This window comes from Maylandia zebra, linkage group LG3, assembly GCF_041146795.1.
Source record: "Maylandia zebra isolate NMK-2024a linkage group LG3, Mzebra_GT3a, whole genome shotgun sequence".
Classification (NCBI taxonomy): Eukaryota; Metazoa; Chordata; class Actinopteri; order Cichliformes; family Cichlidae; genus Maylandia; species Maylandia zebra.
In genome coordinates this window covers 10,931,986-10,949,926 of record NC_135169.1, presented here as the reverse complement: position 1 = coordinate 10,949,926, position 17,941 = coordinate 10,931,986, and the positions used below count along the sequence as shown (strand labels likewise).

At 40.1% G+C, this 17,941-nt stretch overlaps 2 protein-coding genes across 2 annotated transcripts in view; both read left to right on the top strand.

Annotated features, from left to right (window-relative positions):
* LOC143416660 (uncharacterized) overlaps positions 1-12,178 on the top strand; it is a 28,123-nt gene extending 15,945 nt beyond the window's left edge. Inside the window, exons 5-10 of the mRNA XM_076882109.1 lie at positions 1,148-1,210; positions 1,513-1,566; positions 9,888-9,941; positions 10,450-10,512; positions 11,431-11,565; positions 11,663-12,178. Of these exons, the coding sequence (XP_076738224.1) occupies positions 1,148-1,210; positions 1,513-1,566; positions 9,888-9,941; positions 10,450-10,512; positions 11,431-11,565; positions 11,663-11,946 (653 nt within the window). The 3' untranslated portion in view covers positions 11,947-12,178. The remainder of the gene's footprint in view (positions 1-1,147; positions 1,211-1,512; positions 1,567-9,887; positions 9,942-10,449; positions 10,513-11,430; positions 11,566-11,662) is intronic.
* On the top strand, positions 4,822-6,847 carry LOC112431221 (G2/M phase-specific E3 ubiquitin-protein ligase-like). Its single transcript, XM_076879381.1, has 6 exons — positions 4,822-5,073; positions 5,275-5,364; positions 5,473-5,783; positions 5,900-6,078; positions 6,355-6,482; positions 6,582-6,847. Exons 1-5 carry the CDS (start codon positions 4,967-4,969, stop codon positions 6,478-6,480), a joined length of 813 nt encoding a protein of 270 aa, XP_076735496.1. The 5' UTR covers positions 4,822-4,966; the 3' UTR covers positions 6,481-6,482; positions 6,582-6,847.
* Positions 12,179-17,941: the final 5,763 nt, after the last annotated feature.

Below are 17,941 nucleotides of genomic sequence, written 5' to 3'. Positions count from 1 at the left end.
AACTGAGGTTATTGTACTCGGCCCTGAAAATCTTAGAAATATGGTATCTAAGCAGATTCTTCCTCTGGATGGCATTACCTTGGCCTCCAGTAACACTGTGAGGAACCTTGGAGTCATTTTTGACCAGGACATGTCCTTCAATGCACATATTAAACAAATATGTAAGACTGCTTCCTTCCATTTGTGCAACATCTCTAAAGTTAGAAATATCCTGTCTCAGAGTGACGCTGAAAAACTAGTTCATGCATTTATTACTTCCAGGCTGGACGACTGTAATTCATTATTATCAGGAAGTCCAAAAAACTCGCTGAAAAGCCTTCAGCTAATCCAAAATGCTGCAGCAAGAGTCCTGACAGGGACTAGAAAGAGAGAGCAGATTTCTCCTGTTGGCTTCCTGTTAAATCCAGAATTCAAAATCCTGCTCCTCACATACAAGGTCTTAAATAATCAGGCCCCATCTTATCTTAATGACCTTGTAGGACCATATCACCCTATTAGAGCACTTCGCTCTCGCTCTGCAGGCCTACTTGTTGTTCCTAGAGTATTTAAAAGTAGAATGGGAGGCAGAGCCTTCAGTTTTCAGGCCCCTCTTCTGTGGAACCAGCTTCCAGTTTGGATTCAGGAGACAGACACTATCTCTACTTTTAAGATTAGGCTTAAAACTTTCCTTTTTGCTAAAGCATATAGTTAGGGCTGGACCAGGTGACCCTGGATCCTCCCTTAGTTATGCTGCAATAGATGTAGGCTGCCGGGGATTCCCATGATGCATTGAGTTTTTCCTTTCCAGTCACCTTTCTCACTCACTGTGTATTAACAGACCTCTCTGCATTGAATCATATCTGTTATTAACCTCTGTCTCTCTTCCACAGCATGTCTTTATCCTGTCTTCCTTCTCTCACCCCAACCAATCACAGCAGATGGCCCCGCCCCTCCCTGAGCCTGGTTCTGTCGGAGGTTTCTTCCTGTTAAAAGGGAGTTTTTCCTTCCCACTGTCGCCAAAGTGCTGCTCATAGGGGGTCATATGATTGTTGGGTTTTTCTCTGTATCTATGAAGCGCCTTGAGGCGACTTTTGTTGTGATTTGGCGCTATATAAATAAAATTGAATTGAATCAATGAAATGAAAAAGTTATTTTGCATTTATTTCAGATCAGGCAGCAAATCTCGAGAGACAGAAGACTGAGACTGACCAACTGAAGCTGCAGTCCAAAGGTATGGTGTGGAAATCTGATCACTTCTATAGAAATGTTGCAATCTGTTTCTGGCACATTTTTGATGGTAAAGCATAAAATGTAATCTTCCAGATTTTTTTTCATTCTAAAACATCTTAATAACAGACACTGGAGCCAAAAATGTCTCTTTTTATCTCAGCATCTGGAAGTAAGTGGAATGTGTTTATAATGAAACAGCTTACAGCTCCTCTTCATTGCAAACACTTTCAAACCGAATACTTGCTGATACAACAATTCTAACCATCATTTAAAGTCTGTGTTTGTGATTTTTTTTTTTATCAGAACAAGCAGCAAAGCTGGAGACTGAGATTAACCAGCTGCAGCTGCAGTCAGAAGGTATTGAAATTAACTAAAAGTAATAAAGTAAAAGTTGCTCTTTGGTATTTGCTATTTTTGTGCAAAGCTAACTGAGCCTTGTGGTATTAATGTAACAATAAAATAACATTAGAAGGTGGGAATGTGAACTTTAGTCTGACTTTGAATTCTAATTGTAGCTTGAATCAGAAGAAAAAGACGTTGTGACTTTGCCACCAAACAGGTACAGTCGGGGGTTAAAGTGGATTCAGCAGGTGGAGGAACCCTAAAATTAGTTGTAGTAGCTCAGCGTGGGGAATAATCACAACTCAAAATAATTTCTATGGAGAGCTCAGATCTCAGCAGATGTTTAATTGTTCTGGTTGATTTCCATCCTCGACACTATACAGTTGGTATGAAGGTGGAATTCAGTGAATGAATCTCAGTATCATAAAATTCATGTTTTATGTATTACTATGTAGTCTTGTAATAACACTTAGTCTACCTCAGTTTCTTTTCTAGTATGTTTCACAATTTGAAAAAAAATTAATATCCCCTGTGCAGATCCCAAATCTGGTTTAAAAACATGAGAACTTACAGGTGAGCTTTAAATGAGCAGCACTTACCTTTTAATCTGAGCTCTCTTTTGCCTCTCCTCTCCTGTCTTTCTTATCTTTCTCCATCTCTGAGTGAAGTTAGCTCTTTCTTTTCTCTAGTGGTGAAATACTGCAGCTGGACCTTTAGCTACAACACACTGTGAGACAAACTGCACACAAACAGTATTTTTTCAAGCAGTTACTCCCTTTATGCTCGTTCATCATTTGTAGGGAAAGCTAGATGCTGAAATAACCCAGTTGCAACTTACGAACACCTGTAGTTCTTATGGTGTCAGGCAAAAAAAGGGGGGGAAAAGGCCCACTTTAAGTCTGTGAAGGTTCTCAGTCATCAAGGTCATCGTAGTCCAAGGAGCTTGGAAAGAAAAGCATCTGGACTTCTTTAAGTTTCTTGAAGATGTTTTTAACTCTCATCCGAGAAGCTTCTTCAGTTCTAGGGTCAAATGGTGGAGGGTCGCAGATTTAAACCCAGTGGGAGTGTCCCCGAAGAGGGACAATAGACCCCCTAATGATCATCTACCTAATCACAGGAGACAAGGTGTGAAAACGGGTTTAGGTCACAATCAGCAAAGGTTTCGGGTAAACTCATTGTGAAATCTAGCCCCACCCTGTTATGTGATTTCTTGAGGTCAAAAGGCCCAGGATGTGAGTGGGCTCACTTTAACCTCTGAGTTTGGCACACCTCATGATTTAAAAAAATAAAAGAAATAAACAAATAGGACTGCCTTTCATGTGTTTCTGTTTGGGCTTAGCTTTAGGCTTCTGTTTAATTGGTTTAATGTTTGAAGGGTCGCAGTGACGAAATAATAACTCTCTGAAAATGTAAGACGTAGAAAGAACAGATATGTATTTAAAAATGTAGGGAGTAAAAGTAAAAAGTTGTCAGAAAAAAAAATACTCAAGTAAAGTACAAATAGCAGTACAACAATGAAGTATTTGTAATTCATTACTTTCCGCCTGTCTTTAATCAGACACTGGAGCCAAAAACGTCTCTTTTCATCTCAGCATCAGTAACTGACTGGAATGTGTTTATAATGTAACAGCTCACAGCTCCTCTTCATGGCTCTTCAACATTTACTTAAACACCAGTTTCTGTGCTGATACAGCAATTCTAACCATCATTTAAAGTCTGTGTTTGTGTCTGTGTTATATCTCTGCCTGCAGATATAAGTTCATGAAGTCTAAGATTTGGTGGATCAACATATGTCACGGCTATAAATCTGTCCACCAGGTGGCGCTACTGTGTTAGAACATCTGTAGTTCATTCACAGAGGCAACTTGACCACCAACAATGTTTTTATTTGTGGTAAAGCAGGTAGAGAGCGAGGGGTAATGTACGGTGGCCCTGAAGTGCAAATCACACCAACAAATTGCTAAACACAACAACAAAATTGAGAAACAAACAAAACTGAGAATCACAAAATCAAATTAAGAAGCACAAAAACAAAACTGAAAAGCACAAAAACAAAACTGAGAATCACAAAATCAAATTAAGAAGCACAAAAACAAAACTGAAAAGCACAAAAACAAAACTGAGAAGCACAAAAACAAAATTGAGAAGCACAAAAACAAAATTGAGAAGCACAAAAACAAAACTGAGAAGCACAAAAACAAAACACACACACACACACACACACACACACACACACACACACACACACCTACTGAAGTATAAATAAAGATCGGGGCAGTTTCTCAGCGCGAGTCTCAGTCTGGAGGCTGCCCTTGCTAGCAAGAAGTTCTGTGTGTTTCTCTTCTCTGAGTCTTTACTGAAAAAGTGTTTTAGAATATATTCCTTAACAGGTAGGTACCAGTCGGCAACAGGAGACATCACTGATTGGATGTCCGCGCTGTTCGTCTTTGGAACCGGAAGTTACTCTGCCTGTAGCGCATTTCGTTTGAAGAAGAACGGCGGAATGTTTTGTTTGGGAAAAAGCTGGTTGAGGAGTCACCGAACTTTTGCAGCGGCTGTGGCGAGAGGCTTTATCACGCATCTTGCATCGGAGACACTTCACTCCCATTGAGTAAGCTAATAAGCATAATAAAATGTTTGTTATTTATTGATTTATTAGCCTAGCGTTAGCTGTTTCCAGACCATAGCAGACCAGAGGGCTGTTCCACTAAGCAAGCTCAGAAAATCGAGGCTCATTTGAATATGCACGCAGCTGTCAAAATGACTGCTCAAGACCTTTCTAGTAGTGAGAGGTCTACTGCTAAAAAAAAAGGAGTCTATGAGCCAATAAAAATTATTTTCTGATCCCGTTTGATGTGTGCCATGGATTTAAAATATGATGTCCGTGAAGTATATAAACACATTTTGATGCCATAAAGTGCTTAAGCGACAGGTGGCAAAGGTTATTTTAGGTTTTGTTTGAAAAGACGTGGCGAAATGTAAATGTTCGTCTCACAAAATTGACATCATCGAACCAGACACAGAGAAGAGGAAAAGCTTAGTTTTGTTTAGCGAGCTTCGAATCCTTCTTCCAGGATGATGTGGAGAAAACCACTATAAATCTGGCCATGTGATAATTAGCAGCTACGCTGGGGGAGAAAAGCTTCTGAGGCGACGTCATATTTGCGACATCTGACTTGTAGTCATTTTAATGACGAATTTTTACAAGCTAACAAATCGAAACACGATTATTTATTATTTAAATTGAAGCACAACATATGTGTGATTCAGAGAGTAAGGCAAAGCAGACCAGAAAATAACTTTTATAGCTCCATTCACTTCCATTCATTTTTCTTTTGTTCAGGGACCCACGAGCAGACCAGAAGGGGAGGAGACTTAGGCTCCCTATATTAAAATAATTATCAATTGGTCAAATATGAATTTTCATTCATCCTCATTTCTGTATTTCCAGGTCATAGATTTGGAAGAAGAAAACGATACAGGCACTACTGAATGCCTCACTGTCGAGAGCTCCTGTTACAGGTGCATTGTATCTTGAATAATTATTCCAGAGGGTTGCACAAAATATATACACACAATTATTATAAATGTATGTAGTTTGACTCTTTTACATTAGATTCTTCAGAAAAAAAAATAGTAGAATCGTTCTATAAAACTGGAACTGCATGTTTATGCATTTGTCTTTTTGCATCTACACTTTGTGTACATGTTTTCACTCTGCAGAAACTACACACAGCTGTTTGAACCGATTGTGATTGATGATGAAGATCCTACTCCTAACGAAGCCAAAGCTGAGCCCCCAGAAGAACCTGTGTTAGTAATTTAAACATTTGAATCCAATTAACCGCCATCTTGTTCTGTACAAGACATCATGCAATCAGTATATACACCTTTAAAAAATAAGTTTCCCTTTTTTTTTAGAGACACCAATTTGCAGGCACATGAAATTATTGCAAATTTGGCACTGGAACTTGACCACAAGAAGGTCAGCAGGTTCAATATATCAAAGTCAGCTGTATGGGATGGAGCTGTTAGAGGATTTGGACGCAGCACATACTCTGACAACTACGACATGTTCATCAAGTTCAATGATGATGCTGGCAGCTTTGAAGACGGTTTGGATACAGGTGGCCCGAGGCGTGAATTCCTCACACTTCTTATGGGCAGTCTGAGAAATCGCCCCATCTTTGATGGACCTCCAGAGAGCCGTTATCTTGTATATAATTCAAGAGGTGGATGTTTTCTCCGTAATTATTACAATGGAAATTTTAATAAAAATTGGCTTATTTTTTTTCATTAGCATATTTAATAGCAATTAACCATGATAATTATGGGCCCTGTATAACAGCTGCCAGGCAAGATGAGTACTTTTTAGCAGGAAAGATGATCGCTGTATCCATTGTGCATGGGGGACCAGCACCACATTTCCTCTCCAAGAACCTGGTCAACCACATCACAGGGAATCAGAGTTTCAGCGCCACTGTAGAAGATGTGCAAGATGAGGAGATCACAAAAGTTCTACATCAGGTAGAAAATTACCTAGGCTCAGGGAATGGGTTTACTTAGAAGACACTTGGGGCCAGTTTAAAAGATTTAATCAGGATAAAAGTTATCCGGGTTGGATCATATCTTGAAAGTAGGTTCAAGGTAGATTCTGTAATCTGAAAGGACAGATTTCCACCTCCCAACAACACAAGTGAAATAACAAATTGATTATTTTTTTAATCCAATGTTTGAATGAATCGTAAAAGTAGTGAAAATTATATTTTTGTTTTTCTTACAGTAAACCTTTTTTTTTTATAGGTCCTGAAAGCTGAATCAGAGGAGTCTTTGCATAATCTTATTTTGCAAAACAGCACAATCTTCCAAACTGCTGGATGCCTCAGAAACGTCAAGCCTTGTGAGAAACAAGCATTTGTGGAGGAGTGAAGGTTTGAATGGCCGTTTTTATTTGTTTATAGTTTTATGAAAGGAGAGGTAAGGAAATTAATTTTTTGTAATGTACTACAGTGTTTACTTTCTTCTTTCAGAGAAGGCAACAGCAGTGTGTCTGGGCTGACGGCAGTTCCACCGGCAGGAATGACACCACCACCATGCATCCAGTTTTTAAGTGATTCACCTTTTCCAGTTGCAAACACCTGTGCAAATACTCTGAAGCTACCCATCTGTGACTCATATGGCATCTTTAAGGCCAACATGGACTTTGGAATTCAAAATGCTCCAGGATTTGGATGTTCTTAAATCAGCAAGGTCATCAAGTTACAGTTACTGAGTTACCCTGTTAGGTTCAGCTGCCGTTGGCACACTACAAGCAACTTCCATATTGTTAAACATTTAGTTGTTTTAGTTGTTTTTTCTGAATATTGTGTATGTTGGGAAAGTGACAGAAATGCTGGACACTATTTGTAAATGGTTATTTAAAGAAAATTTTAAATGTTTCCTTGTGGTTAAATGTTAATATTTAAATCCATGCCAGTTGCTGTATATTATGAACAATATTATATTCAATTTAGCAAGAGGGAAAGGAAACACTACTAACATTAAAAAATGAAGGAAAAACAGAAGGGCTGGAGCACTCAAGTAAGTCCAAAGGTTTTATTAGGTGCCAAAAAAGGAAAGAAACTAACGTTTCGACACCGTGTGTGTCTTCGTCAGAGTAACTCTGACAAATGTCATTACAAACTGAAGTTCAGTTGGTATCTAAAACCCAGCTATGTCCTTCAGGGCCAAATACAGTTCTGTGGCCGATTCCCAGTCTTGTGGCTGCTGCAGTGTGTTTTGTTGTACAGCCTGTTGTAAATATTCCTCAATGTTTGGATCACCACACAATCCAACGGGTAGCCCCTCCTCGGGAAACACATCCAGTGCCCTCTCCTCAACAGCAAACCCACAGTCTCTTGAACCATATCTGCAAAATGAAAATAGAACAGTGAAGGATTTTTGCTGACAATATGGAACTATATAAATCAGCACATGCAGTGACATGTTATAAACTGCTCTATCATACTTATCTGTAAAATTATGAATATATATTAACCAACTTAAGCAATAACAACACCTTGCATTTAGTTTGATGCAAAAGGTTAATTAATTTTGTTAAGAACTCAAATACCTGTGAGGCAAGAGAGAGTTCGTTTGGAATCCCCCCTGGACACGATGCAAGTCTGCTTGGCCGGATCCTGTGTTTGTTCCAGAGGTCTTTGCATTCATCCAGGTAGAACCCCTCTGAAGCAGAATCTCAGCAAGCATTGGTGTTCGTGGCTTCCATTGAAGTTTCCAGAGTCTCTTAGGTCTCCAAACAAGTCCATCCAAAACTGAGACCTGGGTATATAATTAATATTTAAGAATCAATTTAGCTTTGTTCTTGGTCATTTTATAGGGTTTGTTACATTTTGGTCCCATTTAAAACATGCCACAAATGGATGTCAAACAAAGTAATGCATATTAGTTTTCCATAAATATTGTAGCGACCCTGCAGTAATGTTCTTGTTAAAAATGCTGTATTCTTTTCACTCTGTTCTGTGTGTTGATTGTGAGGAGTGGAGAGTTTGGTCTGAGTTTTTCATTTTGTATTGGCGTTGTTAAATCTAGGCAAGCATGCTCATTTCGGCACAACAGCTGACGGTGACCATTTTGAGTTCCTGCAATAAAGTGACGGCTGTTAACGTCTATCTCATCCAACTTTTCAACAGCAGGACGCTACTCTATTTTCTTAAATGCATGTAAAAAAAAACAAAAACAATCTGATCAGCTTTCACTGTAGCTTACACCTACCAGACACAAATGTACCCACCTTCCTCTTCTGAAATAAGACCACCATGACTCGATGCGCTGATTCCCAGTAGATGATCCGTAACTGTGGCTTGACGATCCAGCATAATAGTCCGTGTGCGCGTGACGGAGGGTACAATGTATTGCTGCCATAGTCCCATTCTCAGGCCCGAAGTCTGTTCGTAATCTCATTGGTATCACACCAAGACTCTTTACACAGTTTATATAATTGTGAGTTATAACAGCCGGGTTGTTGTTTGTTGCTCCACACACAAGCCACATCAGTCTTCTTGAAAAGCCATCTATACATCCTGACAGGGCCAAGCCAAAGGGTTTCAGTTTATCATAGCCATCTACATGCCATATGTAATTGGGCCCCATGGAGTAATACGTGCGTGTTGTGAACCTCCTTCGAGTTCTCAAAGCGATTCCTTGAGGATTTAGTTGTCTCAACAGCCTCATAACTACATCACGCTTGACACGCAGCTTGTGTTTTTGTTTGAGAACTTGCCACGTGGTCCGATATCCAAACAATTGTCCTGGTCCTCGAAGCTCGGACAAAATGGCACGCCTCACCTCAGGAAGTGGAGAATAGTTGCCTCGTCTGTACAGTCCAGATTCTTTTAATTGCGTTTTCAGTGTACGCATACTAATTGAAATGTCACGATTACACTTGAGCATATCCAGTATCACCTCGTATGTATGTCCTGAATCAAAATATTCTCGAATAGCGACAGCTATGTTTGGGTCACCGCTAATGTTCATGTTTGAAAAAATGCGCTACAGGCAGAGTAACTTCCGGTTCCAAAGACGAACAGCGCGGACGTCCAATCAGTGATGTTTCCTGTTGCCGACTGGTACCTACTCTTTCCGGTTTTCTTAATGTAATTGTGCTTCTCAATTTGTTTTTGTGATTCTTCTTTTGTTTTTGTGCTTCTTAATTTGTTTTTGTGCTTCTCAATTTTGTTTTTGTGTTTAGCAATTTGTTGGTGTGATTTGCACTTCAGGGCCACCGTAGTAATGAGCTGCACTGCAGTTTTTCAGCATACGGGGCAGCTGTGGCTCAGGTGGTAGCAGCTCATCTACCAACTGGAAGTTTGGTGGATTACTCCCTGGCTCCAAATGCTGAAGCTTCTTTGGGCGAGATGCCTCCATCAGAGTGTGTATTAGACAAAGCACTCAGACATAGATAAAACAATTTGTGTGGATGTTTGAATGAGAGTTGTAAAAGAAAACACAACTGAATACAGTAATGTTATAAAAGTACTGGTCCATATGGGTCACATGCTCAACACATTGAGGTATAGTGTCACAACTTATGTCCATCTTTTAATACACTCTTTTGCTTCTCCACTCTGTATTTCCCCCTCTTCTTGTGCCAGAGTTCACAGATGTTGGATAAAGGTGACAGAGTTTAACTGCAAATATTACAAATGAGAATCAGTTTGTTTAGTAATGTAGTAAAATAAGTCTGCTTTTTCACCCATTAAAATGATTTTGTTTTAAAAAACAACAAAAACATGTGAATCACTCTGTCCTGTCATTAACTCTTTCAATTTTCTCAGAACAAGCAAGAAAGCTGGATACTGAGATTGACCAGCTGAAGTTGCAGTCAGAAGGTATTGTGTCGATTCCTTCTATAGAAATATTAATATATTTGTTATATATATTGTTTGAGCCACCTGTGCTAGAATGTTCACAGCAATTGCTGTTGGTTACCTTGGTGTCCTGCTCTAAAACATGAGCACACAAGTGGTTAGATCCAGCTTTTACATACAGTCTACTGTCAAGTCTAAGTGATGGAGAGAGGGAAACACAGAGTGGAGAGTACACACACTGGATAAAGATGACAGAGTTTAACTGCACAGATTTCAAATGAGAGTCAGTTTGTTTAGTGATGCAGTCAAACAAGTCTACTTCTTCAACCATTCTCCACCCAGCACCTGTAGGAGGTGTGGTCCTGTGGCTCTGTAGTGTGTGAGGTGGAGGATGAGGGGACGTGGGGGAGACCACCGCTCAGTGTAGCATGAACAGAATGAGAGTCACAGTTACTTTCTGACTTACACATAAAAACATGTGAATCACTGTGTGAAAATAATTATTTCCTTCAATTTGCACCTTTTTCAGAACAAGTAGCAAAACTGGAGAGTCAGAAAGCTGAGATTGACCAGTTGAAGCACGAACTACAAGGTACTGTGTGGAAATATTTTCTATAAAAATGTGTTAAATCTCCAGATCTGACACGACCATATTTATATAATTAATGTTTGACATTAAATAAAAAATTACATTAATCATTTATGTTTAAATGTCCTAATGCTAGACACTGAAAGTAAAACCTGCTGTGATCAGCTCAACATCACGAGCTGACTAGAATGTGTTACAGTTAAAGACAAAGTGTTTGAAGACACAACGCTGATCAAACTCTCATTTCTGTGAACAATTGAAGCTGTATTTGTGCTGTAGCGCCACCTGCAGACAGAATTCAGCAACTCTGGTGAATCAACATATGTCAGTGCTATAAATCTGTCCACAAGGTGGCGCTACAGTGTTTGAATACCTTTATTTCATTCACAGGGGCAACTTTAGTACCAACAATGTTTTTTTTTCTTCCACATGATATCAGAGGGCAAAAGAGCGAGTAGAGGATTAGTGTGATTGTTATCTGTGAGTAACAGAGGTGTTGTTTACAGATGTATCCCCACTCTGTGCAGGTCATTAAAGTGAAAGTGCTTTTTAAGCTTCAGAACACACACTAAGTTGATTATTGGATCTAATTTACTGAATGACATTAAACTGAGTTCATGTCTCTCAGAAGCACAAACCAAGATGCAACTGAAACACTGAATAACACAGTTTGTTGTCTTGGCAGAAGCTACAAAATAACTTCCTGTCTGATCTAAAGGACGAGTTTGGGATCCTCAAAAATAGATTAAATCAAATTTCAGTTTCCAATCACAGAGTCTGATTTCTTCTGTGACAATGAAATGCTTTCAGGTGTCAAACATTTCTTTCATTGGAGTTTAAAGTTTTTGTCAAGGTCACTTTTTTGGGAAGAGTCTAACTGTAAAACAGGAAGTTTAAAATAATGACATTTCTCTCTCTCAGCCCGACAGGTGGCGTTCTCAGCCTCTCTGGTGGAGCATGGTGGTGGAACTTATACTGGACCATTTAACACAGAGACTACTCTGATCTTCAAACGCGTTGTCACAAACATTGGAAATGCCTACAACCCCTACACAGGTAATAACACTCAATGTCACTTCTCTGCTTTGCTGATGTTCCAGATGTTCTAACAGCTGATTTTTCATGTAATATGGCAAAAACAAATGTCCCACAGGTATTTTCACTGCACCAGTCAGAGGAGTCTACAACTTTGAGTTGACCCTGCATGGACACGGAGACAATTCATATCCTACAGCTGCTAGGTTGTTCATGAATAAAGAGCTCATTTTTACGGCATGGGAACATCAGACAACACTTTCTCCAAGTGCCTCTAATGGTGGCTCACTGCTTCTAGATGCTCAAGATCAGGTGTATGTGCGCCTCTGGGCTGGTGCAAGGATATTTGATGATTACAATCATCATACCACCTTCAGAGGGCATCTGCTTTTCTCCATGTGAAAGGTGTACCAGCTGCAAACTTCCTGTTTGGGCTGTCTTGTAGCTTTTTCTTTATTTTTTCAGAAGTAAAACAGGAAGTTAATCACCTGCTGGGATTATTTTTCATCTGTCTGTAAATCCAAAATCCAGATACACTAAACAATAATGTCGTTTGGATCTCTCTCTCTTCTGATTTCAAAATTCAATGTGATTCCATTCTGTCATTTCATTCTAATAATATGTCATAATAAATCGATGATTAAGCAGCAGAGTTTGTTTCTTTGTGTGTTTTAATTGCCATTATCTCATACTGACAGCAGAAAAGTCTTGTCACAGTTGTGTTTCCAGAACAGAGATCAAACCCTACACATGCTGGGAGTTTGGCCCGATTTAAAATTCTGTGCTGAATCGTTGTAGAGTCAATGATGTCGACGATAACCTACATCAGTACATCACCGCTATTACCTTGTGGTGGTGTCCTGGTGTTTTATATGCACTGCTAGCTGTTAGAAACAAAATACTGGACCCTTTGTTACAGTCAGTTTATTTGTGGGCGTAAGATATTTGTACTTCTAGTTTTACATCTTAGTACATTCCTTCACATCCAATCTGATTTCAGTAATATCCTTCCTGGAATTTGATGCTATGATTTTTTATTCTGTCACTGTCACTCCAATATTAGAAATAAAGAATTTCACAACATGTTTTAACAGTATTCTGATTTGATTAACACATGAGTAATTTTATTAAACAAACAAACAAACAAACAAACAAACAAACAAACAAAAGGAAAAGAAAAAACCCTCAGATAAAATCCTGCATTATCAGGGGGGAAACTGAATGTAAGTAAATTACAGTCTCGGTCGTTGTGTCCTTGGGCAAGACGCTTCACCTACCACCTACTGGTGTTGGCCAGAAGGGCCGATGGTGCGATATGGCAGCCTCACTTCTGTCAGTCTGCCCCAGGGCAGCTGTGGCTACAACCGTAGCTGCCTCCACCAGTGTGTGAATGAGTGGATGACTGGATGTGTAAAGCACCTTGGCGTCCCTAGGTGGGACTAGTAAAGCACTATACAAATACAGGCCATTTACCATTTATATTAAAGGGTAATATTATATTAAAGGGTAATGTTAAAGGTATTAATATTAAAGGTCAGCTTTAAGGGTTTATATATATATGTATACCCTCCAGACTGTCTGGAGAAATGAAACTGTGAGGAGTGTGGGTGCAGAGTATATCACTCTCATCCTGTCAGTAATGCAGTAGATCTGCAGAAGGCTTTCACGCTGTGCACATCTCCCTTCCTGAAGGTGTTACTGAAGAAGACTGTATTGAATAAAGTGATTGCATATGTTTTGATTACACTGAGTTTGCGTCTTCTCTGAAAAGCCTGAGGACAAAGGAATTGGGGTCGATAATTGGTGCCTGTGACCCGGATCCAAAATGGCTGAGAGACACGAATTAGATCGTAATCATGGGGTCGTGAAACGAGGCGAACAGAGGACAGGTCTAACAGAATTTAAAAGGTAAGCACCACCTGTTACATCCAAGTGTGCATTTGGATGAACCCTAATTCATCTGTTCGCTAATTTAAACGGCACTCATGCAAAATTCTTCCAGTGTCTGGGCACTAGAGCAAGAGACTTTTGTTAAGAACTGCAGGTCTAACGGGACAAATTTTGTCCTGGGGTTGGTTCCCCCACCGATGGCTGGACGCAGAGTCGGACCAGCAGCGTCTGGGGTCTGTTACGAGTTCAAAATATTGGGGATGGACACCAGAGGAAAAACCCACAATAACAACACTGGTCCGGTCGGGTTGAGTCAAACGATGATTTTAATGGTCACACGTGGGAGATGGACACTGTATGCAGACAGTCTCAGATCTCTCTTCAAAAAACACATCACCATAGTTTTGTAAAATCAGGGTATTAGAACGCTCCCTCATACGTAGTGACAGGTGTAATACAATCAATGTTGACAATTTTATTTAACACAAAGAATAACATTGTCTCCTTCCCGAGGGCAGACACTGACTGCCCCTGTCTCCTGGAACCGTCTGTACCCTGCTAAGACACAACATGGCAGCTACAAGGACTCTTTCATTTATTAAGACCATCAGTGTGTATTGCTCTAAATCAAGCATATAATATTAAATGAATATTGCTGGATCAGCTACTTCTACTTAAAACATATTAAAACATGACTAAGCACAAAATCACCAAGAATAACATCTTATAAGTGCTGTGTAAGCGCGTGCGGCCTTCCAAGCTCAAAGCCTTTGCCCTCCATAGATCAGCCAGACTCGCGCTGGCTGTAGCTTTTAACCTTTAATTACCTTGAGCACAACTCTAGAATAAGCAACAAACTGCAATGTGTATGGAATGATCATGGTTACATCTGCAATGGAAAATCATGTTATTATTCTGGTACCTGTAAGGAAAAGATCAAACTAAAGTTATCACCATCACTGTAATGCAAAGAATAATGTAAGGTCAAAAACTTCAATTTATGTTTAATGCAAAGCTGGTTATATACTTCTGATGAACTAATAATGCCATATTAAAATATTAAATGATAATGAAAAAAACATCCCCTCCTTATTCTACAGGTCCTAGGCTGGTAACCTGAGAATTGAGGACCCCCAAACCACCCTAGAATAGCACAGAGCAAGAGACGTTCATTAAGAACTACAGCTTGATGTCTGGCATTCTAGTATTGTTTTGTTAAAAGCAGTGTTGGAACTAACGCGTTATTAAGTAACGCGTTACAGTAACATGGGAGTAAACAGCGTTCTGGTTAGCAGATATGTACAATTGTTTGGTGGTGGCTATGGCGGAGCTTCCACAGATTTAGTAACATTAGCAAGTGGTGGAGGCTGGCCTTTTTACCGTCCAGTACAAACGGAATCGTCTCGTATTCAGAGAAAATATTACGTGTTTCGTATTGAGCTGAGAAGGAACGCAGTTTGTCCCGGACTTCAGCTAGAATGAAAAAGACACAAAGCTGGATTTATTCCTGTGTCTTTACGCTGCACAGCTGCATCTTCTTTTCTCATCCTCTCACCCTCCCTCTCCTGTTGCTACTTCAGTCATGAAACTGATCAATGATCAGCTGATCGGCTTTTCTCTCTTGTTTGTTTATCGCCCACTTTGCGCCAGAAAGAGGAAACCAGCGGATGTCGCGCTAAACAACAGCAGCACGTTTAAGCTTGATCAGCTGTTGTTAGAATTTATTAATATTAATTTCTAGTATCAGCTGATGTTTGCTGGAGCCACAGCTGTAAAGCTGCTGGTCATGATGTCGGTTTGGATATGTGGTGAGAGGGAAACATGAAGATGAAACCAGGAGATGTCCTTACTGGATCATCAGAGCTGTGATGGAGAAACAGGTTCACCTTTTAGGTGACAGGAATGAGTTGAAGGGAAGTTATGAACTGTTTCTGAGAAATAACACCAGGATCCTTTTTTATGTAGCTGACAGCTGGTAACTGTGCAGGGGCGGGTCTAGCAAAGTTTTGCCAGGGGCCCAGGTAGGGTTTTAACAGGGAGAGGGGGGCACAAAGAAATACTTTTCTTTCTTATTCTCATTTAAAATGTCTAGCTTTTAACAAATGTTACGAGTTCAAAATATTGGGGATGGAAACAAGAGAAAAACCACAATAACAACACTGGTCCGGCCGGGTTGAGTCAAACGATGATTTTAATGATCACACACGTGGGAGATGGACACTGTACGCAGACAGCATCAGATCTCAAAATGGTGGAGCATTGATCAAACTCTTATAGCCTCTGGTGCCCCCACCTTATCATAAAAGCCTAAACATTCACATGCTTTCTCTCACACGGCGCCTAAGCTACGACCTTGGCTCCCCGTCTATCTGCTCCTGCTGAGATGGGGCAGAAAACTCCAGCATGTTCTCTTCTAATCAGACAAATAAGGCGATGACTTTCTGCCAACAGTATTTCTTATAACTCAGCAATATAATGCATCATAAAATAATATCATTCATCCACAATAAATCAGCAGTCTACTTTAATGCAAATCAGTTTAACAAATGCAATAGTTGTCAGCTTCTTCTAATTCAGGGGAATAATGCAAACTAAAACTACATAATAATTCACAATCTTTAATTAGGGGTCTAACATGGCATAAAATAATATTATAATCTAACAATTCCCCCTGATGAGCTCGTTAGAATAATGAGCTCACCAACACCCTGTAATCCAGTGTGGCCGAGTTCATTTCTTCTCACTCCTGAGGTCCTTTGTCCCCCTGATGGGCGAACCATATGTGGGATGACCTCTGTGTTTGCGCAGTTCAGATGCAAGAAAAACTATTATTCCAACAATAGCAGGTACAGATGACACTCTCCAGTTCTCCCACAGCTTTATTTTGGTGCTACCTTATACCCTTCAGACGTACTCAGACTAGAACCTCTGTCCAAAGAGCTTTTAGCCTTTATTTTATTGCTGCAGCTACCAGTGTCGTCCAGTTGGGTGATCCACTGCTCTTCATTCTTCAACCTTAGGGGTTAGACAACCCTTCAGTCGTGGCACAGATCAGGGGATTATTCTGCCCCGATTTCAAACAACGATCTGTGTATCCTCCAGAAAAAGGAACAGGAAGGTGTCCCCCTTTTTGCCCAAGAGCCTCTCGAACCTCATTGGTCTGGTGTTCCCGGATTTCCGCCAACCCCTTCATGGTTATTGCTGTATTTATGGGATCCATCCTTTTGTGGTGACTAGCTGGAGCCCAAACGCCATGACCCTTGGACCCAGTTGGTGTCTCGGCAGTCACTGTGTCTATCTCTGCTGCGGAGGATCCTCGCATATCTGTAACCTCGTCTGGTGTCTGTTCCTTTCTCTGTAAGAGACAGAAAACCAAAACACCTCTCTGCCTAGCTCTAATAATCTAATGTTGTTATCTACTGACCTTCTAGTGATTCAGAATTGGTTTAAAAACATTCAGAACGTTCCAGGGACTTATTCTAATCCTATGTGTGTGTAAGCGTGTTTGCATTTAGCCCTCTGCACTCAAAGTCAATACCTGCAATATATCAGTCCGGACCATCACGCCGAACGAAGCTTATGACCTTCAAAAGGCCGAGTGCCAACTCCTTATAAGCACATTTGCAAGGTGTGTCTGAAAATTATTGAAACCACTCTTTTTAACAAAAGGCAAACAAACTTTGTTGGTTGGGAGCTGAACATGAGAAATCCTCAACACCAAGACTGATCACAAACACACAAACTGTACGTGTCTCATTACAACACAACGTGACCAAAAAACTATGTTAATAAGGTGAAAGCTGGTCTGAAGTCATTAGTGACATCACCTCCTCTGTCTCCACCCGCCTGCAGGCCTTCACCTCCTCATTCATCCACAGTCTGCCTCCCTCTGCTCCATCAGCTGACATCCTCTGTACAACTACCTGCTGTGTGCACATCTTTGATTTCTTCTTCTTTTTATCCTGCAAAGCTCAAACTTCACTACAATACAAAGACATTTCAGAAACGCTGCACTGAGTGAAAGATAACAGCAGTGACCTAAATGAGTCTCCAGCGTATTAAAATAGATTTTCTGTGAAGCATTAAAATCAAACTTTTGTTTCTCATCCTTCCAGTTTTGTGCTCGTGCTGTTAGTCTGAGAAGCTCCTTGTTTGCAGTCAGCTCAGGATCATAAAGACTTCAAATCTATTTGATGCGTAACTTCCATACGGAGAAACATCTGGATCAAATCCACACTGTTTATGTGACACATTTAAAAGAAGTCTGTGTTGTTCACAGTCGTGCTTGTACAGAGTGCTGACAGCTGACAGGACCTAACAGAAATAATGTGTCTGTGCTGAATGAGACACTAACATAGCACATGATGATGTTCATGAGTCTGTGATGGAAACACTGGTTCTTTCAGTCACTGGTGTCCTCACTCCAGTCCATGTGAGCTGGAACTAATGATTTGGATCTTAATTGTGTCAATGTTGTTGGATCTGTTTACATATTTTATTAAAAACA